The 19,576-nt window shown below is 34.2% G+C and overlaps 1 protein-coding gene across 6 annotated transcripts; it reads left to right on the top strand.

Moving 5' to 3' along the window:
- The first annotated feature begins 1,676 nt into the window (after positions 1-1,676).
- On the top strand, positions 1,677-12,612 carry LOC136209060 (pentatricopeptide repeat-containing protein At1g73400, mitochondrial). 6 transcript variants are annotated; one of them, XR_010677373.1, is made up of 7 exons: positions 1,677-1,966; positions 4,017-4,127; positions 4,741-6,612; positions 7,278-7,361; positions 9,325-9,425; positions 10,220-10,710; positions 12,292-12,612. XR_010677373.1 is itself a non-coding variant. In XM_066000415.1 (4 exons), exon 3 carries the CDS (start codon positions 4,865-4,867, stop codon positions 6,569-6,571), a length of 1,707 nt encoding a protein of 568 aa, XP_065856487.1. In that variant the 5' UTR covers positions 1,677-1,966; positions 4,017-4,127; positions 4,741-4,864; the 3' UTR covers positions 6,572-6,612; positions 9,325-10,197. The 6 variants fall into 6 exon arrangements, 1 of the variants encoding a protein (XP_065856487.1); XR_010677374.1 differs by lacking the exon at positions 12,292-12,612 and adding an exon at positions 11,610-11,927; XR_010677372.1 differs by lacking the exon at positions 12,292-12,612 and having other exon boundaries at positions 10,220-11,601.
- The last annotated feature ends 6,964 nt before the right edge of the window (positions 12,613-19,576 follow it).

Below are 19,576 nucleotides of genomic sequence, written 5' to 3'. Positions count from 1 at the left end.
TCCAGGTACACAATATTAACAATTTCCATAAATCATTACTTCATTTCTTGCAATTAACCAAATCCAAGTACATTCATAACATAAAATTAACTACATACATAACTTCAGACATAATAAACTATCCTTTCTCACTACCAATTACACGAAAATTAAGCCAACACGTACACAAACCATAAAACCAACCCAAAGCAAACAATATACTTAAAAACACAGTTGCATCTTCTCTCATTAACCCTTGTTCTTTCATTCACCAGCATGTCCTGCAATTCACCTTCTCTTTCTCGCCCCATTTCCCTGTCACGTACCATCCGAGCTTTCAATATCTCACATTCTCTCTCAATTCGATCCAGCTTTCTCAGAAGCCCGAGGATAATTGATTTTTCTCTTTCGTTCATTGGAGGGTCACGCCACTCAAAGAAATTATAGGAGTTTGGTTTCTGCAAAATAGTTCAAAATCAGAGTTCTGCACACATATAGAACGAGAGATGGAGAAATATGTAGCTATACACTTACCCCGAAATTTCTGCAATTGAAATACCTCCTACTAGGATTCGCATTACTCCAGGAAGTTGTACAAGGGGCTTGCGTTCCGCAGTGGCAAATCAAACTTCCAGCGCTATACGAGTTCGCTATGTTTAATATTCTGAGAAAAAATTAGGGTTCTTGATTTTGTGTTCTATGGGCATAAATGGCGAAGGAGATAGAGAGAGAGAGTAGGGATGGCAACGGGTAGTGTACCCGCGGGTACCCGGCACTACCCGATCCTAATGGGACTACCCGTACCCTGTATAAAAGGGTATGGGACGGGTATGGGATCAAAATCATTACCCGTTAGGATAATGAGACGGGTATGGGAATACCCCCTAGGGTACCCGTTACCCGTCATAAAAAAAAATTATGTTAATAAATATCATTGTTTTTTAGATGTAAGACGTGAAATTTAAACCCCAACCATTTATTTTTCAACAATTGAGTGATACCACTAAGCTACTTTATTCTTATTAATTAAGGTTCAATTTATTCAATTTTTAGATTGATGATTTATTAAATTTATAGTTTGTTAAATTTGTAATTTTTATTTATTTATTGATTCTTAAGGGGTAAGGGTACCCGTGGGTACCCGCGAATTAAATGGGAAGGGTATGGGAAGCAAAAAGTATACCCGTTAGGGTAATGGGACGGGTACGGGTAATTAAAAAATAAAAGGGTAAGGGTTTGGGAATGACATTACCCGCGGGTACCCTACCCGTTGCCATCCCTAAGAGAGAGCGAGAGAGAGAGGAACGAACAGTTAGTGAGAGAAGGCCAGTATTTTAAGGAGAGAGAGAGAGAGAGAGAAATAAGTTGTATTTATAAAGCCATTTTTTTGGGTATCGATTGGGTAAATGGTATTTTTGTATTTTCGTGTGGTTTGGGACCCATTTATAATTGTCACATGGGTCAAAGAAGCGTTGACCGGTCACTTCCCGGTCACACACACATAATTGTCCGGTCACCTATACTTAGGGTATATTTTTGGGACGAAATGTAATACATGTATCAAAGTGTGAGTTGAGGTATAGTTCAGGTACGATTGGTGTAATTTACCCAAATTTAGAAGGGCAAAGTAAATGTTATTAAAAAGAGAAAATAAAAACACACAACGCTGCGTTTTGAAAATCCCATAAGTAGCAAATCAAGATGGGGACGTATTTGTCGTTCCTATTCTCTCGCCCTCTGCTCGCTCTGCACACCGCCGTCAGCCGCTCGCCGTTTTCCTATTCGCTGCACGCTGTTCACACCGGTGTTTGCTCCCTCGCCGTTGGTGTCTCTACAGTTACGGTGTTTGGGTCCCTCTCCTTTGCCCTCGCCGTGGACGGCCATTTCCCAATCGATTTCCTTCATTCGCTATTGACAATTGCTTCCCAGTCGGTTTCCTTCGCTCACCGTCGATATTCGTTTCCTTGACTCTGCTTCCCCAGTTAAGGTATCTCTTTCAGTTTCACTGTCTTCGAAATTTCATGGATACTAAGTTCGAAGGCCACTATTTTCCTTGCTGATTCATTTCTCTTCTGATTTGAAAACGGGACTTCCTTAATCCCAATCTGAAATTCTATCGTATATTTTAACTATTAGGAGGAATGCCTAGTTTGATAATTATTTTATTATCTTATATTGCAAGGATGCTATGGATAGTATTTGATATATTCCTTCTTCAGCCCATAGCACCCCAAAGAAATTGAACTGAACGTTGTGGAGTTTCATCAACTTGCATAAATCCATTCTAGTAATTATAGTTCAATTTATGCATTTTCTATGGTTGTCTGAATAAATAATTCTGAATGCAAGGATTGGAATTTACTATAATTCGCTGTTCCATATATGGATGAGTTCCTAAAATACCCATGATAACATCTCCTTTTACAGAGTGAAAGTGTTAAATATTTGTTTCATCCATTTTGTTAATTATTTGTTTAATTCCATTTATCTTTGACATTCTTATATTGGATAGCAATGCTTTGAGTTTTGACTCCTCTCTAAATTCCACAATGATTTTTCCCTCTTAATCTAATGTGTCAATAATTATATTGATGCGTATTGAGTGTGATGTAATTGGATTGACAGCCTTAATTTACAGTTTCCAATTGAAAGCTAGAGTAGTTGGGCGTGAGATCTTATAGTTTCACCTGGATAATTGCATTGCAAAGACCCTAATATAATGGGACCTCATGTTATTACTTGCAAATTTTAAAATATCCATTTATGGAAATACTTAAAATTAACAATAGGAGTTGCGTCTAAGAATTGGGTTTTGTTTTGTTCATTGTTTATGATTGCAATTTAAGGTACATGATGCAAACATCCTGGATTCTGCAAGATTTTTTTTCTGCAGGAATTGATTGACGATATTATTTCTTGTGGATTTTATGACTTAATTGTGATTTGTGATGTAATCTGCTGCGAATTTTGAATTTTAATTTTAAATGATTTTATCAATTCACTTGGGAAGTGAATAAGTTTATTTCCTGCTGGTCCATTTGAATATGAGAAACCATACTGAGAGTGGATCAGTTCGTTCAGGTTGGAGCTTCTTGTTATAATTATTTATATGTTTGACAATGTGATGCTTCTTTTATCCTGTGAATCGTTCAGTTTGCATAGAAATACCGCAAGAGCAAAGTTGCTGGGTGCCGGCTTTCAAAGACTTTGGAGTTACAATCTTTGACTGATTTGGTTTTTTCACAAAGATATATCAGGTGTTTGCAGGTCATGTTTGAGTTGTCATTGAAATGGACTTATTGCATGCTCTCCTTTCATGTTGAAGTTTGTGTGAAGATTCCAGATGGTTTTCAATCTCTGGTTTTAAGAGCTTCTCTTCTTGGTATAGAAATGATTTAGGGGAATATTACTATGTGCCTTTTTTATTTTGATAAAGTTATATGTTGAACCATGTTCTTGGGATCCTAGAAAAAATTTCCTCACTCAGTGGTGATTGTTTTGAGGTTGCTGCCCATAATCACTCAGCTATCATGGTTTATTTTCACTCAATGGTGGACATTCAATTAATCTTAATACATAGCGTGTATTCAGCATTTTGGAAACTGATTTACTTTGCTTGATTCAACATATGATATTCCACTTGCCATAGTGACTTCATTTGTAGTATGACTTAATTTTCTGTAAAAAAAGTATAGGGAGGGATAGGCAAAACATTAACTAGTACTTACTTACACGAGGTTTCTCATTTTTTTGTGCTATTGATATTTGGATGTGGCACATGTGCATAGGAGTTGTCACAGTTGGAAGCATTTAGAACCTCTGATTTCCATGTAGTATGGATAATTTTGTTCATTGCTTCCGCAACAGTGTATTTTCATATATATGCTTGAGCCTTAAGTGAAAAAATGATTCAATTTGTTGTAAATTCTAGAGTTATACTTGTAATTCAGAGGGTATTTTTTATATCAGGAAAACTTCTGACCTTTTCAGAGTGGAAATAAGATGAGTTTTCGTAACCAAATCTTTCGTTTCTGCAGAATTTGATTTGATCGCCATTTGCCACTAAACTTGGAGTGCAGAGAATAACAGGGATTAGACTGTTTGACAAAACAGAGAAGACAATTTATGTTCCATTGCCTGATTTAGAGGTTAGTTTTCTGCATTGGGGTGTTGTGGTTTTCGAGATAACTAGGGATTTGAATGTTACATATTAGTTCTAATTTTGTTTGAGTGATGTGTTTTGATGCAATTGTATGAGGTGAATTATCGCTGAAATTTAGAACTCTAATGGATTGATTACTTGCAGAACTCAAGTCGATTGAATGTGTTTGGATTTAAGAATAGTTGCATTTATGTCTATTTAGCAACCATCTAAAGTTGCATATGGGGAATATATCTTTGCTGCACCACTTACTTCATATGCAAAATGCATATTTTGACTAGAGAATCCATTTCAGGTTTAAGTGAAGGATAGTAAATGCGCTGATCTTGTTTTTCTGTGTATAATTAATGTTGGAAATTTCAGCATATTCTTTTCAAGTACTGATTTACTTTTCATGGTTATTAATTTTTTCAGATTTTATAACTACATTATTCTTAAGGTTTTATGATGGGTTTTTTCATAAGTCCCATTTACTATTTTAATTTTACTGCAAATGCTATCATGGAGCTTTGTGTTCTTAAGTAATTGAATGGATTGTCGGTTAAGTAGGCATTTGTTGTTTGGTTAGCCATTGAAAGTTTGATGGTTGTCTTTTGCAGAGAAACATGCAGCAAAGCAATGAAGTTGAATTGTTTGTGCTTGGAATGGGTATTTTGTTCCTCTAGATACATCCTTATGCATTTCCATATTATGTCATTTCTTTAACTACACTTACCTGTTCTGATGAGGCGAGTTTGTGCATACTTGTTTTCTGCCAAAAAAGGGCTTCCTTTTTCTTCGTTCTCATCCTCTTTCTCTATCTCCTTTCCTAACACTGCTATCTTTAGATATGTGTATCCGACACTTCCTCATGTCCCAAAACTTATGATGCTTCCTTCATATTCTTGCTTAAATCTACCAAAATCGTCACTTTCCTTGAGCTTTGTTGCTGTTTCTGATACTACGGCATGCACTTATTGTTCCCTGGTTGCTTCACCGGTGGAAACTTTGGAGGGAAGAACTGAACTTGTACAATGTGATGCTGATAAGGTATATGCAGTTGTCATGGATAGTTATATTCCTATGGAGGAAGCCCTTAACCAGCTTGGTCTAGGATTGAGTACTGATTTGGTTCTTGAGATACTCCGTAGGCTTCATTTAGAAGAAAAGATTGCTTTTAGATTTTTTATGTGGGCAGGTCGTCAAAAAAATTATGCTCATGAGCCGTGTGCTTACAATGAAATGATTGACATTCTCTCTAGTACTAAGTATAAGGTCAAGCAATTTCGTATTGTTTGTGATATGCTGGATTATATGAAGAGGAATAACAAAAATGTTGTTCCTATTGAGGTTTTGTTAACGATTCTGAGAAACTACACCGAAAAGTACTTGACACATGTTCAGAAATTTGCAAAAAAGAAGAGGATAAGGGTGAAGACACAGCCAGAAATAAATGCTTTTAACTTGCTATTAGATGCTTTTTGTAAGTGTAGCCTGGTTGAGGATGCTGAATCAATGTTTAGGAGGGTGAAGAATAGGATGAAGCCAGATGCCAATACATACAATGTGTTGTTTTTTGGATGGTGTAGGGTTAGGAACCCAACCAGAGGAATGGGAGTTTTGGAGGAAATGATCCAATTGGGTCATACCCCTGATAATTTTACATACAATACAGCCATTGACACTTACTGTAAAGCAGGGATGGTGGCAGAGGCAGCTGAGCTCTTTGAGTTTATGAGGACAAAAGGTTCAAACCCATCTGCTCCCATTGCCAAAACTTATGCAATCATGATTGTGGCACTTGTCCAGAATGATAAAATTGATGAGTGCTTCAAGATTATAGAGCATATGATAAGCAGTGGTTGCCTGCCTGATGTTTCAACTTTCAAAGAAATTATGGAAGGGATGTGTTTGGCTGGAAAGATCAGTGAAGCTTTTAGACTTATGCAAGAGATGGGAAACAAAGGCTATCCTCCAGATATAGTTACCTACAACTGTTTTTTAAAGGTCCTTTGTGAAAATAAGAAAAGTGACGAAGCTCTTGAGATTTATGGAAGGATGATTGAGGCAGGTTGTTGGCCTAGTGTCCAGACCTATAATATGCTGATTTCTATGTTTTTTAAGCTGGATGATCCTGATGGAGCATTTGAAACTTGGCATGAGATGTATAAGAGAGGCTGCGCTCAGGACATTGATACCTATTCTGTGATGATTGATGGGCTCTTCAGTTGCAATAAAGTTGAGGATGCATGTCTTCTGATAGAAGATGTTGTGAATAAGGGAATGAAATTGCCATATAGAAAGTTTGATTCTTTTCTGAAGCATCTTTCAGAGATTGGTGATCTTCGAGCCATCCAAAAACTCTCTGATCACATGAGGAAGTTTTATAATCCTTCTATGGCAAGACGTTTTGCACTAAATGAGAAAAGGAAGAGCATGAGTTTTCGATGAAGCAAGAAGTTATGAATGGTATCTTGATTATTTATCATAAGGTTTGCAAGATTTCCTCCCTTTTTGTTTTTGCTTTTTATTTTATTTTATGTATGAATAAAAAAAAAACTTGTGCAATTTTATGCTGTTTCATCTACTTTCTATGTCCTTGTGCTTGTAGATGAACTTCCATTGTTTTACACGTTCGGAGTACAAGCTTGGCCTATATTTCAATGATCAATTATTTTTTACCTTATTAATTTGGAACGTATTTTGCTTAGTGGTATGAGTTTAGCTGCTGTGAACTTCAATTCCTTTTCAAGTGAAAACCATATACTTTGATGCTATCATGCAGACTTGATGTTTCTTGAATGCAGCATTTCTGTTGATTTTGCCTAATCTTGCAGCATAACAACCATCGTAATGGTTCAAACTGATCTTGTATCCGTTTTAGATGTCTTTTCACCCAGTGTTGGTAAATGGTATGAAATGGTTGTAGAGATTAAGGTATATTTCCAATGCTTGCACTTGAATGGGCTGTGATGGTTAATTTGTAGGATCTATGCAATTACTCTTAGCATCTCAATAAGTAGCATCGGTACACAGCATATCTATATTGAAACAAATATTGTCCTGTCTCAACAGTAACTTATTGTGTCCACTATGCATAATCTTTTCCTGTGAGGCAAATCTTATTTTAAATTATTCTTGCTGCACTTCTAACCAGATTCTTGCAATACTTCGTTGCCACATTTGTTAGAATGACAAGCCATTCCTCTTCAGTGTTTCTAAACTCAAAAAACTTTTTGAGGTATTTTTTATTTTCCAGTTCAATATATTCAATGCAATATAATAGAATTTTTCTTGGACTATGATATACCTTCACTAGGATATAGAACAATTTCCAATAATAATAGTACTAATAAAAGAATTTCTAGAAACAGCATAACAAGGCATCACAAAGGAACAACAGCGATTGTCTATCAATTAGGAATATGACCGAACACTGCTTCTAAGAACTAATGGAATATACTGATACAGATGGGCTTGAAACTTTTTACCACTTCTCCAACTTAAATGGTCATAAGGATACTAGAGAACTGCTTTAAGTAAGCTACAGATTAGGTTTTGATAGAGTATAAGTCAATGTAATTAATGAATAGCATGCCTAAGGCTGCTGTAGGGCTGCTAGAGCTGCTGGTAGGGTCAGTTTGTCTCCTTGATTGAAGGAGAACCTTGTATATATATGTGTATTGCTCTTAAATAAAACATATCAATGTAGACTTTTAATCTACATGGTATCCCATGGATTTCTCTCTATTTCCATGGTCTATTACATGGTATGAGAGCCTGAGGTCAACGTTTCTGAATTCTTTTTTTCTGGGTAGTATTTCCAGAGTTGTGTTTCTGCAAGGGTTCAATATTTTCTGGGTAGTATTTCCCGTGTTCAATATTTTCTGGGTAGTATTTCCCAGGGTTCCATTTCTGTCAACAGCTTGGCTCTCTTGAATACTCACTGTTGGGGCGTCATTTTATCTCACCATCCCTCTGGTTCATCCTCTCCGCCTCCGATCTGCGTTTCCTCACATTCCGGCCACCCTGTGTCGTCGTCACTGTAAGAAAAGTCCTCCTTACATGGGATCAGAGCCTTGTTTCGGCTTCTGTCTTGGGTTTCTGGATTAAGATTCCAGAATTTGTTTTCTGCCTTATGAGCAGAATTTCTGGGTTTGTAATTTTGGGCTGTTTCTGTCTGCCATAGTTATTAAAGGCGCATGGCGCACTAAGGCGCAAGGGGTCCTGGAGCCATGGCGCATGGCGCACGGCGATGGCGCGCGCCATAGCGAGACAAGGCGCACTTACAAAAATAAAAATTATAAAACTATAAAACTAACATAAAAATGCAATGAATACTAAATCATGAAAATAGCTTAAGCATAAATAAAATGACACTGTCTCTCACTCTTCAAATGACTCTGTCTCTTCCTCTTCAAAGAGTCTCTTCGTCTTCTAGTTAGTTAAAATGTATAATCTCTCTCCTTTTTAATACTTTTTGTTAATAGAACACGTGTCTCATTCCAGATATATAAAACTAAATGCCAAAAATTCCAAAAAACTGCCCATAACTGCCAAGGCGCGCCTTGGTGCGCCTTTGGCAACTGCCTCTTGGCGCAAAATGGCGCACCAGGCGCGCGCCATGGCAGTTGCGCCTCGCCATGGGGCTGCCATGGCGCTAAGGCCTGCGCCTGGTGCGCCATGCGCCATAGGCGCGCCTTTAATAACTATGCTGTCTGCCTTGCGGAGTCTGATTTCACCTCAACAGATTGTCGCTGTTCCTCTTCTGTTGTCGTCGCCTCTCTGTTTCCGACCTGTTTGTCCAGTTAGTTTGCCGGTGAATCTCCTTTTTGTGCAATTATGTTGCTGGCAGCCTCTTGCTGGTTGCTTCGACTGAGTTTTGCTTGTCCATTTCCTACGAAGTTTGATGTTCCTCTGGCGTCTCTCCTATTCTATGTGTTAGAGTATAAGTCAATGTAATTAATGAATAGCATGCCTAAGGCTGCTGTAGGGCTGCTAGAGCTGCTGGTAGGGTCAGTTTGTCTCCTTGATTGAAGGAGAACCTTGTATTTATATGTGTATTGCTCTTAAATAAAACATATCAATGTAGACTCTTAATCTACATGGTATCTCATGGATTTCTCTCTATTTCCATGGTCTATTACAGGGTTAAATTGCTTCTTGAATAAAATTAAATTTTAGCAATACATTTCACAATGCAGGTAGACGGACTTATATGTTGAGCAGAGAAATATGCAAGTACGCAGACCTTCATTGTGGGAGAAAATGGAGCATTTGCTTTGATTGATCACAGTTGAAACAGGTTAGTGTTCATGAGCCAATTAGAATATTGCATCGCCATATGCTTCTTTTATTGTTGTAAAGCGTCTCGCATTGTTGATTAAAAACTGTTGGCTCTGGATTCGTTGACCAAATATATGGAGAATAAGAATGAGAATGATCTTCTTCCATGTATTGTAAGTGTTAGATATGAATATGAATTGGGCCGTAACTATCAGTTTAAGCTTTTAGTTCAATTGGTTCCATGACACTAATTGAGTGTAAGGGAGATTAATGTTACCATTGCACTTTGGTTATGAATTCATCAGAGAATATGGAATCCATTATTCATGTTTGGAAAACTGCAGTTGCATAAAACAATTGTCCACTTTTTATCTGCAGTGCAATGCATAGTGCATGCCTACACATTGAAGGACTTACATTTAGGTGATAAGAGGTTAAATGTTTCTGGATGTGAAATTTTAATGCAAGCGGAATTGAAAAAAGAAGAAAAGAACTCTCTCATATTTAAATTTTAAAATACGATGTGATGTGAGAATTGGAGTTCATTCAAATATGACATGATTATGTGAGAATTTAATTGAGAGTAGCTTGTAGTGGACATATTAGCTCAGTTAGTTATTGAATTCTTGTATATTAAAAATGTTTTCCAAACATAGGAAATGATTTGGTAAATGAATTGAATTTTAGTAAGGAGATTGAATTCTTTTCTTGCATACAATTTGTTCCAAACAAAGTGTCAGTTTGCTTGTACAAACTAGATATCTCTTTTATACTAGTCTGTAGTCAATACTCATAGCTGTTTTATAATTATAGGTTTCACAAACTATAGCATGTCCTGAAATATTGTCCAGAGGCCAGGTAGCTGTGTGCCCATGTATCCTAGTGAAGGGTTACCCTCCGTTTTGCTGTTGGCTTCTTAGGGGATTAGTAAAGGCAATATGAGCTAGGGATTGATGGTTGTTCCCTTCTGATATGTTCAGCTTCCTGTAATATAGCTGTCTGTTTGTCACAATGATGGTTCTGATAAAGGAACAGGTCAAAGAATGATTGCACCAACATTCAAGTCAAGGTTTGCAAGTGATCAAGTGCTTCAGCACATCAATGATGAAGCAAGTACCCTGCTTAAATTAAATGGCAGCTTGTGTGTCTTCAAATTTTCACCCGCTAGATAGTCGAAGCCAATTACAAATGGTGCTTCTAACAAAAATTTAGCATTATGGTGGGTGGAAGTTGATACAAGGTAGTTGGATGGTCTAAGTAAGGCTGTTTAACCCTGAACATCGAGATGCTTACTGGCTTTCAAGGTATGCTCTTAGGCATAAACCATGAACTCTCATAATGCATATTTGAGCCTCCATGTTCAGTAACCAGTCCAGCAATGACGTTTGATAGGTCTATTAGCTGGTTACTTTTTACAATTTTGGCTCTAGTCCTTCCATTGTACCAAAAATTGAAAAAAAAAACTAGGGATAAGTTACAAAAAAAAAACTTCTAATGTTGATAGCCAAGAGCAACTTCACCCCTAACGTTCAAATGGTGCAATTTTACTTCTAACGTTCAAAATGGGGCAATCATTAATGGATAATTTGTGTTCTTTAGTTGATGTAAAACTGCTATTGGTTGTCAAGGTTAGGGGGTATTTTTGTACCTTATCCCAAAAAACTGGCATTGTTAGCGGCTGGTTAGGAACATGCGAGCAGCATCGAACCTGATGCAGTATCCCCTTATTACTCAACTAGATTAATTCAAATTCATCTAGTGGTTTTTATGTTATAGAGTGAGCATGTTTTACTTCATATATGCTCTTCTACGTCTGCCCCATGTATGATGTGTCCATGTTTTAGCTTATTATCATATTTTGGTTTCTGCTTACAAAACTGAATGCAATAGACAGTTGTATTTCTTTTGCACCAAAAATGTCAAAATATAGAGAATAGTTAATACTTGGACACATCATCATAGCTGTCTGATAGTACTTGCTTGTATTTATTAACAATTTTTAAGAAAAAGAAGTCGCTTTCCAAGTTAGAAACACTTTTTCTTTTTTGTGGAACTATTGATAGCAATTGTACTATACTGCATACACATATTTTTCCAGCTGTTTAGATAAACCATGTAGCAATAATCAACTGTATAAGTACAACAATATTAATGAAAAATATTAAACGTTCAAAGAAACTAATTGATTGACATGATTTGACAGCAACTTTATAACCTTCCCATGTAGCATTGCCAATGGGGTAGAGATTTTCATTCCTGCAGAAACTAGGAGTTTTCGAAAAAATTCTTTATGGAACAAGGATGATTTTTTTTTTTTTGTGTGCGTGTGTTTTCAACCAGAGGCGGTGCTAGCTCTGGGCATGGGGCCGAAGCATCGGCTGCTGGATCCACCCTTAATAGGGGTGGTGCGTCTCTTGATAGCGCTCTTAATATTAGTTTATTTTGATGTATTTGTAGTATTATTTTAATATTCAAAATGGTTGAGTTGGTTTACAAAGTATGCTTTAATGTAAGAGGTCATGTTCAAATTTTATAAATTTCTGTTCTTAATGAAATTTTTATTTATTTGAATTTTATTTTTTTTAAAACTATATTATTATTATTAATTAATTTCGATGCGCATTTTATCTTTTTTAACCTTTTTTTTTTTTTTTTTTTTGCTTTTGAAACTCAAAATAACTTAATTTTTAAATTAAAATTTAACTTATGAAAATATAAGAAATTTATAACTACAAATAAAAAACTTGTAGGTTGGACAGTTTTAACTTTATAATCTCAACACACTAAAATGATGAATTTTTAGCGTGCTCGATATAAAAAAAATATTGCCCTCTAACGAGTTGGATTTTTGAAAATTACTCCTGAACTCCATAAAATTTGTTCAGCAACTGGATGCGGGGCGTCTTTCAGATATGAATGTCTAGTTCGGCAAGGACGGGGAATTTTCCTGGCTCTCGGCATTTACATCCTTGCTTTAGGATCCCTCGAACTTGTTAAACATCTATTCATTAGAAGCTTATCAAGAGATTTGATGGACAGTCCACCAAATATTAGAATAAGTCTGATAGAAGTATATATTTTAAATGTTGGTTGGCATTAATCATGTCATCTGGGTTTTCTAAATAAATTTAGTTTTGCTATGAAATATAATTATGTAGATAGTTTTGATGGATGTTTAATGTCCACCAACTAAATATATTTAGTTATGTATATGGTATGATTAAAGATAAGTACAATTAAGATTAATCATTTTGTACTTATTTATCGGTAAGATGCATCAATATGAAGATTTTCATATTTTTATATTTTCTCTCCATGTTAATTTTATTCTATTATATTAATTTCCATATTAGTGTAGTTATAATCACAGTATAATCCATAAACCTATTATACATTATTAGCACGAGTTTGCCCGCCCGGTTAATTTCAACATGAACTTTACCTATTCAATTAATCTCTATTTCAATTTGCTTATCAAATTAACTTTTAGCCTGTTGGTTGAGAGCTTACCTATGATCCTAGAGGTCATGAGTTTGAATCACATGAGACGGAGTAGTTTGATGGTTTTCCTTTCTCTTTCTCTTAGCCTAGTGGTTGAGAGTTTACCTATGACTAGGGAGGTCATGGGTTCGAATCACATCCGGGTTGGGTGGGGATTTTTCTTTCTTCTTTAATGTAAGCGCATTGTTCGCAATTTTTTTAAAAAATAAATATAAGTACATTGCGCACAATTTATAAAAAAAAAATCTAAATTAATTTTTATTTCTTACGTATAATAATTTTGTTTCTAACACAATTATTTGTAATTTTTAGACATGTTGAATGTGTAGTACTTGATATTTCCCGAGAATACTATTAGAGAACAAAATGATGATAATTTATAAAATTGTGCAAATGTGATGATTTTTCTCCACAATCATCTTGACGAAGGACTGAAATCAGAATAAAGGTCTGACTATGTTCTCTCGTCCACCCAGTAAGATCGATAGCATAAGGTTTGGGTACGTTCTCACTAAGAATGAGATGCATAGTTTTCAATGGGGATCTTTAGTGAATTGCGTGTGACCTATTCAAAATTTTGTCATTTGATCCTTGATCTATTATCCGATCATATTTGGCCCCTGAACTATCCCAATTGGTGAAATTTCACCCAATTTAGATGGAAACTTGACAAAAACATTATCACCCCTCATATATAATGATATTTTGACATTATGAGCTTGACACGTTACACGTCTTGAAGTTTATTTATCACATAAACTCTCTTATGTCAAAATAATTAATTAGATTAAAAAACACAAATCTATAAACTAAAATTTATCAAATTTAAGTGTTAAAATATTGTCACGTGCTAATAAAATAACAATTATGTCAGGAATAGTACAGAACCAGGTGAGGAAGGTTTTTTCACCCAACAAACAACACACTGAGCTTTTTTTTTTGCCATCCTCACAAGTGTCCAATATTCAAAGGATAATCCGAAACTTTCTTCTTTTCTATTAGCACGCATCCAGTGACCGATGAATCTGAAGTCTCCACTTAAATTGAGTAGAATTGCACCAACTGGGATAGGTCATGAGCCAAATATGACCAAATAATAGGTCTGAGGTCAAATAACAAAATTTTGGATAGATCGATGGCCAAATAGTAGTTTAAACTTGTATTAATCTCTATACAAACGTAGTTATAATCGCATAATAATCAATAAATTTATAATAATTTTAATATTGTATAAGCTGGTTTTATTGAATTCCTAATGATATTAGGTAGGGTAACTTGATGATGTTGTTCATGTAACCAAACCTAATATATGTATATCATATGTGAGGAAAATTAGAGATAAAAATGACGACATTGAGTTGGAAATAAGAGCATGGTGGTTAAAAAGATTCCATTTACTTATTTATTTAACCCAACTTGACTAAACAACTTTTTTAATTAAACCCATGTGCTGAATGCATTTCATAAAATAACCTTGGGTTGGTTGTTAAGTGCACCATGATTGACATTCTCATTTATAAAACCTTACTTAATTTGTCAACTTCAAATATAAAACAAAACATATTCATATTTAATTAAAATCCAAGAATATATTAGGTTTTCTTTCTTTGGATATATACATATATAATTAAGCTAGGTTTTAGATTTTCTATAGTGCAGTCACTGTTGGAAAATTTTGAATAAAATTATTTATTAATTTAAATACCAACAAACACCCCCTTTCATGAACAGTCGTGTCCGTCGTGAACAGTCATGTTCGTACGTGAATAGTCGTGTTTGTCCTGTACAGTCGTGTTCGTTCGTGAAAAGACTTATCCTTTCGAGTTCTATTTATATAGAATGGATTGTCAAATTCATATACGGTTAGAAAAATTATTCTTTGGAATTTTTCCTACTCTTTGTCTTTTCATATTGTTCTTGTTTTCCTACTCCGGTGATAAATAGGCTACATACGGTTTGAGTTCGCTTGCGTAATGTGTTGTATCCTGGGAGACGATCGTCAATAGCGACGTCATTTGTCTTAAGGAAACTGCTAATACAGGCCTCAGATTTGTCTAACTCTTCTCTTTTAATTTTCAGTTTTACTATTAGTATATTTTCTGTGTTCGTTTTGTTTTTTGGTTAATCACATTTGACATTCTTAAGACAAACGTAATCGTTTGTCTAACAGTGACTTGGTAATAATGCTTCATCATGCCTACAAATCTTATATTTGTAGTCATAAAATAAATTAAGTTTTATTTTTTATTCCAATTAAATAAAATAGGTGAAATTTATGATACTTTTTCAATGTGAAATTTTGACTAGGATATCTAGAAGAACCAATTCGAGGACAAATCAAAATTTTAGAATTAGATTAACAAATTTTGAAATTTTGAAATGGCTATTTAGATATGAATGATATAAAGAAATAGACAGAGGTAAACTACAGATTTTTTTTGGTTGAAGATTTAAAATGGAATTTACAAATTATATATTAATAATAGCTAAATTTTAACGGAGTGAAGAATTGACCCTAAGCAAAGATTCAACTCTTTAACATTCGGACTAACCCTCACTATGTGCATTTAACCCATATCCAATTAACTTTTTTTAATATAATTTGAGGGTTAATCTAAAGAAATTGTGAAACATTTTTTTTTATTTTGCGTAAAGAAAGGTATTTGGTGACATAATAATATGTACCCTACAATCGTTAATGAAATACATTTTTTGTTTATTATTTATTTGAATATATTTTAAAATTTTACATAAAATTGTTTTTGTTAAAGGGTTCTTATTTTTTATATTGCCTGGTGGTTCATAAATTGTTAGGACCGGTCCTAAATATTATTATTATCTAATTTTATGATCGAGAAATTTCAAGAAAAATGACTGTTTCAGTGTTGGATTGTAAAATAGTATATACTATATGATGGTGATATGTACATCAGAAAATATTTATAAATGATAAATAAGATGGTTCCAATTATTTTTGGAAAAGAAATCAACTTTTAAATTATCAAAAAAACAGCAAGACTGTGTATGTACGTGCATGCACCTTCATTGCAGGCCAAACAACAGTTGATATGAAAATTATAATCTAGAAAGAAAGAAAAAAGGGAGTAAATTTTCTTTTTTATATATAGAAAATGTTATATATCATTTGATTAGATGGATGAAACAGTAAAAATACAATAACAACGTTGAGGGGAATATAACCAAGTTCCTAATATAAGTACCCGGTTTTCTATGTCATTCTCACATTTGGACACGTGTATTGTGAGTCCACATAATAATTAAAATAGTAGAATCTCCAAGTTCGAGGTGAAATGTATTCAAGTGATTGTTACAAAATCACTTGGATACATAACTTGTATATTCAAAACAACACTTGTCTAAAAATTATCTTTCAATATAGTTTTAGCTCCTATTTATAGTGCTCAATGTCCCCTCATAGTCAGATTGGGTCTTCTGATCGAATTGGAGTGTTACGAGATTACAAGTGACATTGATGTGGTCAACAGTCAAGCGCATTTTGTACACGGATCATTATTTTGACCGAACATAGGGGGTAAGAGACTGTATGTGATGCTTTGGAGAGTTGAAGGGGTTGAGAGGTTGTAAGTTGAGGGGGCCAGGTGAAAAAACTTACAAGTTTAGGGGGCTGGGTAATAGCCTAAACTAAATAGAAATAGTTTTGGGTCAGTTTAATTTCTAGTAAGGGCATTAGGTGTGAATTTTATTTTGATTATAATTTATTATGTGCATTAATTTTTTATTAAAAAGTTATTGAAAAAATGGGTAGAGACAATAATAGTTCAAATGCAGGAAACAGAGATGAAAAACTGCAAGCCGTATAAACCAAAAACAAAATGAAAAATATTTATTCACATGTTTATTATTATTATTATTATTATTGGATTGCTTATTTAGTTAATTATGTGAGATATTGGTTCACTAGAGTCAACCATGGAAACACAAAAATACATATTTAACCGGACAGCCCACTAAATACTTATATTTATGCATAAGTCAAATTTAGACTAATCATATTGCAACATTTTTTTTGTAAATTAATGATTATAAAAATATGAGTGGCAAACATTAATTTTTGATGGACATGGAATAAGTATTTGTTTTAATAAATTATGAATTATTTGTAATATTGTATTGCACGTTAGTTTTTAGTATATATTAAAACAAATATAATATACGCAGATTTGGATAAAACTGACTGTTCAAACAAAGGTTTAGATAATTATTAGAGAAAAAAAAAATAGTTTTGATATAGGAAAAGCCATTTTAAATTGTAAACTCCTAACTACAAATGAAATGGATATCATATTTTTTAACTGAAAACTCCTAAGAATAAATGATTAATGTATAAAAATGAAATTCTAAAAGCCTCAAGATGATTTAATGCAAGTATAGCCTAACCTTCATAATCTAATGTCTAATTTTTTAAAGTCAATTAAAGTTCACTTGACAATTTCCTATATATTTTTAAAATAACATAAAAATATATATATAAAAAAATGGAATAAGTGCAAAAAATACTCCTAACGTATACAATCATGAGCGATTTTACCATTAACATTTAAAATTGTGCAATTTTATCTCTAACATTGGCATCCAAGAGCAATTTTGCTTCTAACACTGTCAAGTTGGGTTAATTTAAGAAATAATTTATCAAACTGTCTTCTCAGTCATGAATCTTGTCATTTGCACTTCATATGTGAATTAGTTTCATCATTTATTAGTAACAAATCATAAACTTATGATTAGATGTGAAAAAAATTTAAATAAAAAAATATATTGTCTATTGTACGAGTTGGAGAAAAAAAAATTAAAAAAGTTCACCGAATTTATAAATATTGATCTTCAATTCTATTATTAAATCACAGAAAATATGAAATCTTTTTTTAAAACGAATGAACAAAATATATGTGTTTTATAAGAATGTCTAAAATTGATCCAACTTGCCAATGTTATGGGTAAAATTGCTCTTAGATGCCAAAGTTATGGTTAGAATTGCACTATTTTAGATGTTATGAGTAAAATTGTTTCTGACTATAAATACTAGGAGAATTTTTGCACCTTATCCCTAAAAAAATTTATGGAGTAGAAGATTATACGAATATAATTTGAAGACTGTTTTTATTGTTATGTAGAAACAAAACGAAAAAAAATCATAATGATGTCGTAACGTCGAATTACCATGTCTTGATACCTATAAAACAGAACACCGTCAGATAGGGAGCCGATGACCGGCGAACCCTCTCCAAAGCTTAAGTCAATATGTGAATATGAGACTTAAGGAATGGACTAAGCTCCTATTTATAGTAATTTGAGTTTCAACTCATGCACACGTGTTAGCATCATATTGGTCCGAAACCTAAATTCCTTTTTCAAATGAGCTTAGCGTGTTTCTAAAGTCCGAAACTTCATTTCTCAAATAGACCCTTTTGAAGACCCAGGATGGGCCAGCCCAAAAGATAAGTTATGGGCTTTAGTTAAACCTTTCGAAGCTCATCTGATATTATTTACCATATTTATGGGGCTTTAGTTAAACCTTTCGAAACCCATCTGATATTATTTACCACATCACATAATATGAAAATTACAAATTTGTATCCTGAACAAAGTCCATGTTCCATGTCGATTAGGGTGCCTTCTATGGTTACTTTGTTTTTGACAAAGTATCATTACTTGGTGAGTTTTCACCATTGGATGATGGATTAGAAAATTAATCCAATGGTGAAAACACACAAAGTAATACTTACTTTGTTAAAAATAAAGTAAACATAGTCTTTTCCCGTTCAATTTGTTGGGACAACCCCGACCTTCTCTCTTCTACAATGCTTTTAGGCGCTGATAGTGAGGATGTTGAGGAAGTTGAATAAACAATGCTTTTAGGCGCTGATAGTGAGGATGTTGAGGAAGTTGAATAAGCAGCCTATATTTCTTTTTCGTCAGAATCTAAGATTGATTAGTATTTGATTTCTCACTAGATAACGTTATTTTAGAACAAGTGAGAAATTTGAAAGAAAAGAAAAACCAATTAAATAAATGTGTAAGAGGATACAGGAAAATAATAATACTAACAATAATAATAAAGGTAAACAATGTATTAGAGCATTCACATTAGTAACAATATTTATGGATTTTTGGGGGGTTAAACACCACAATGGTGTTAATTTGAAAAATAATTCCCAATTTAAAAATAGTTAAAAATATTTTATTTGAAATTGACTGTTTTTAATCTTAGTTAAAAATAATCCTATTATAGTACTTTGTCCACCGTAATGGAGAAATAATCTTTTGTCCTCATTTCGACACTATAAGCACCGTAATGAGGCAAAAGTAGGAATCCCTTTTAAGGGATTTTTGCAATCGTTGGCAGCGGCATGTGAAGCCACTGCCAACTCTCCTCCTTTTAATGATGCGGACATCTCCAACACGGACCCAATGGGAGCAGCCGAAGCGATAAAAAGGGCAGAACTGAAGTGACACGTCGTGTCACATTCCACTCGACGTGTCACTTGGCATGCCATTCCGCTCGACGTGCGGAACTCGTGCGAGGAGGGGACTAAATGGCCGCAGAGAAACAGAACTGCACCACACGCCGTGTGGGATATGTGACTCGGCGTGTAGGATGTTTGGGTTGCCTTCTTCAACAAGCTGGAT

The sequence above is a fragment of the Euphorbia lathyris genome, chromosome 10 (genome assembly GCF_963576675.1).
Source record: "Euphorbia lathyris chromosome 10, ddEupLath1.1, whole genome shotgun sequence".
In the NCBI taxonomy this organism is placed as follows: Eukaryota; Viridiplantae; Streptophyta; class Magnoliopsida; order Malpighiales; family Euphorbiaceae; genus Euphorbia; species Euphorbia lathyris.
This window is presented reverse-complemented; position numbering and strand designations above follow the sequence as displayed.

Excerpts from the sequence above, each read along its gene's own strand:
- LOC136209060 (XM_066000415.1), top strand. The coding sequence starts at position 4,865 with ATGAGGCGAGTTTGTGCATACTTGTTTTCTGCCAAAAAAGGGCTTCCT.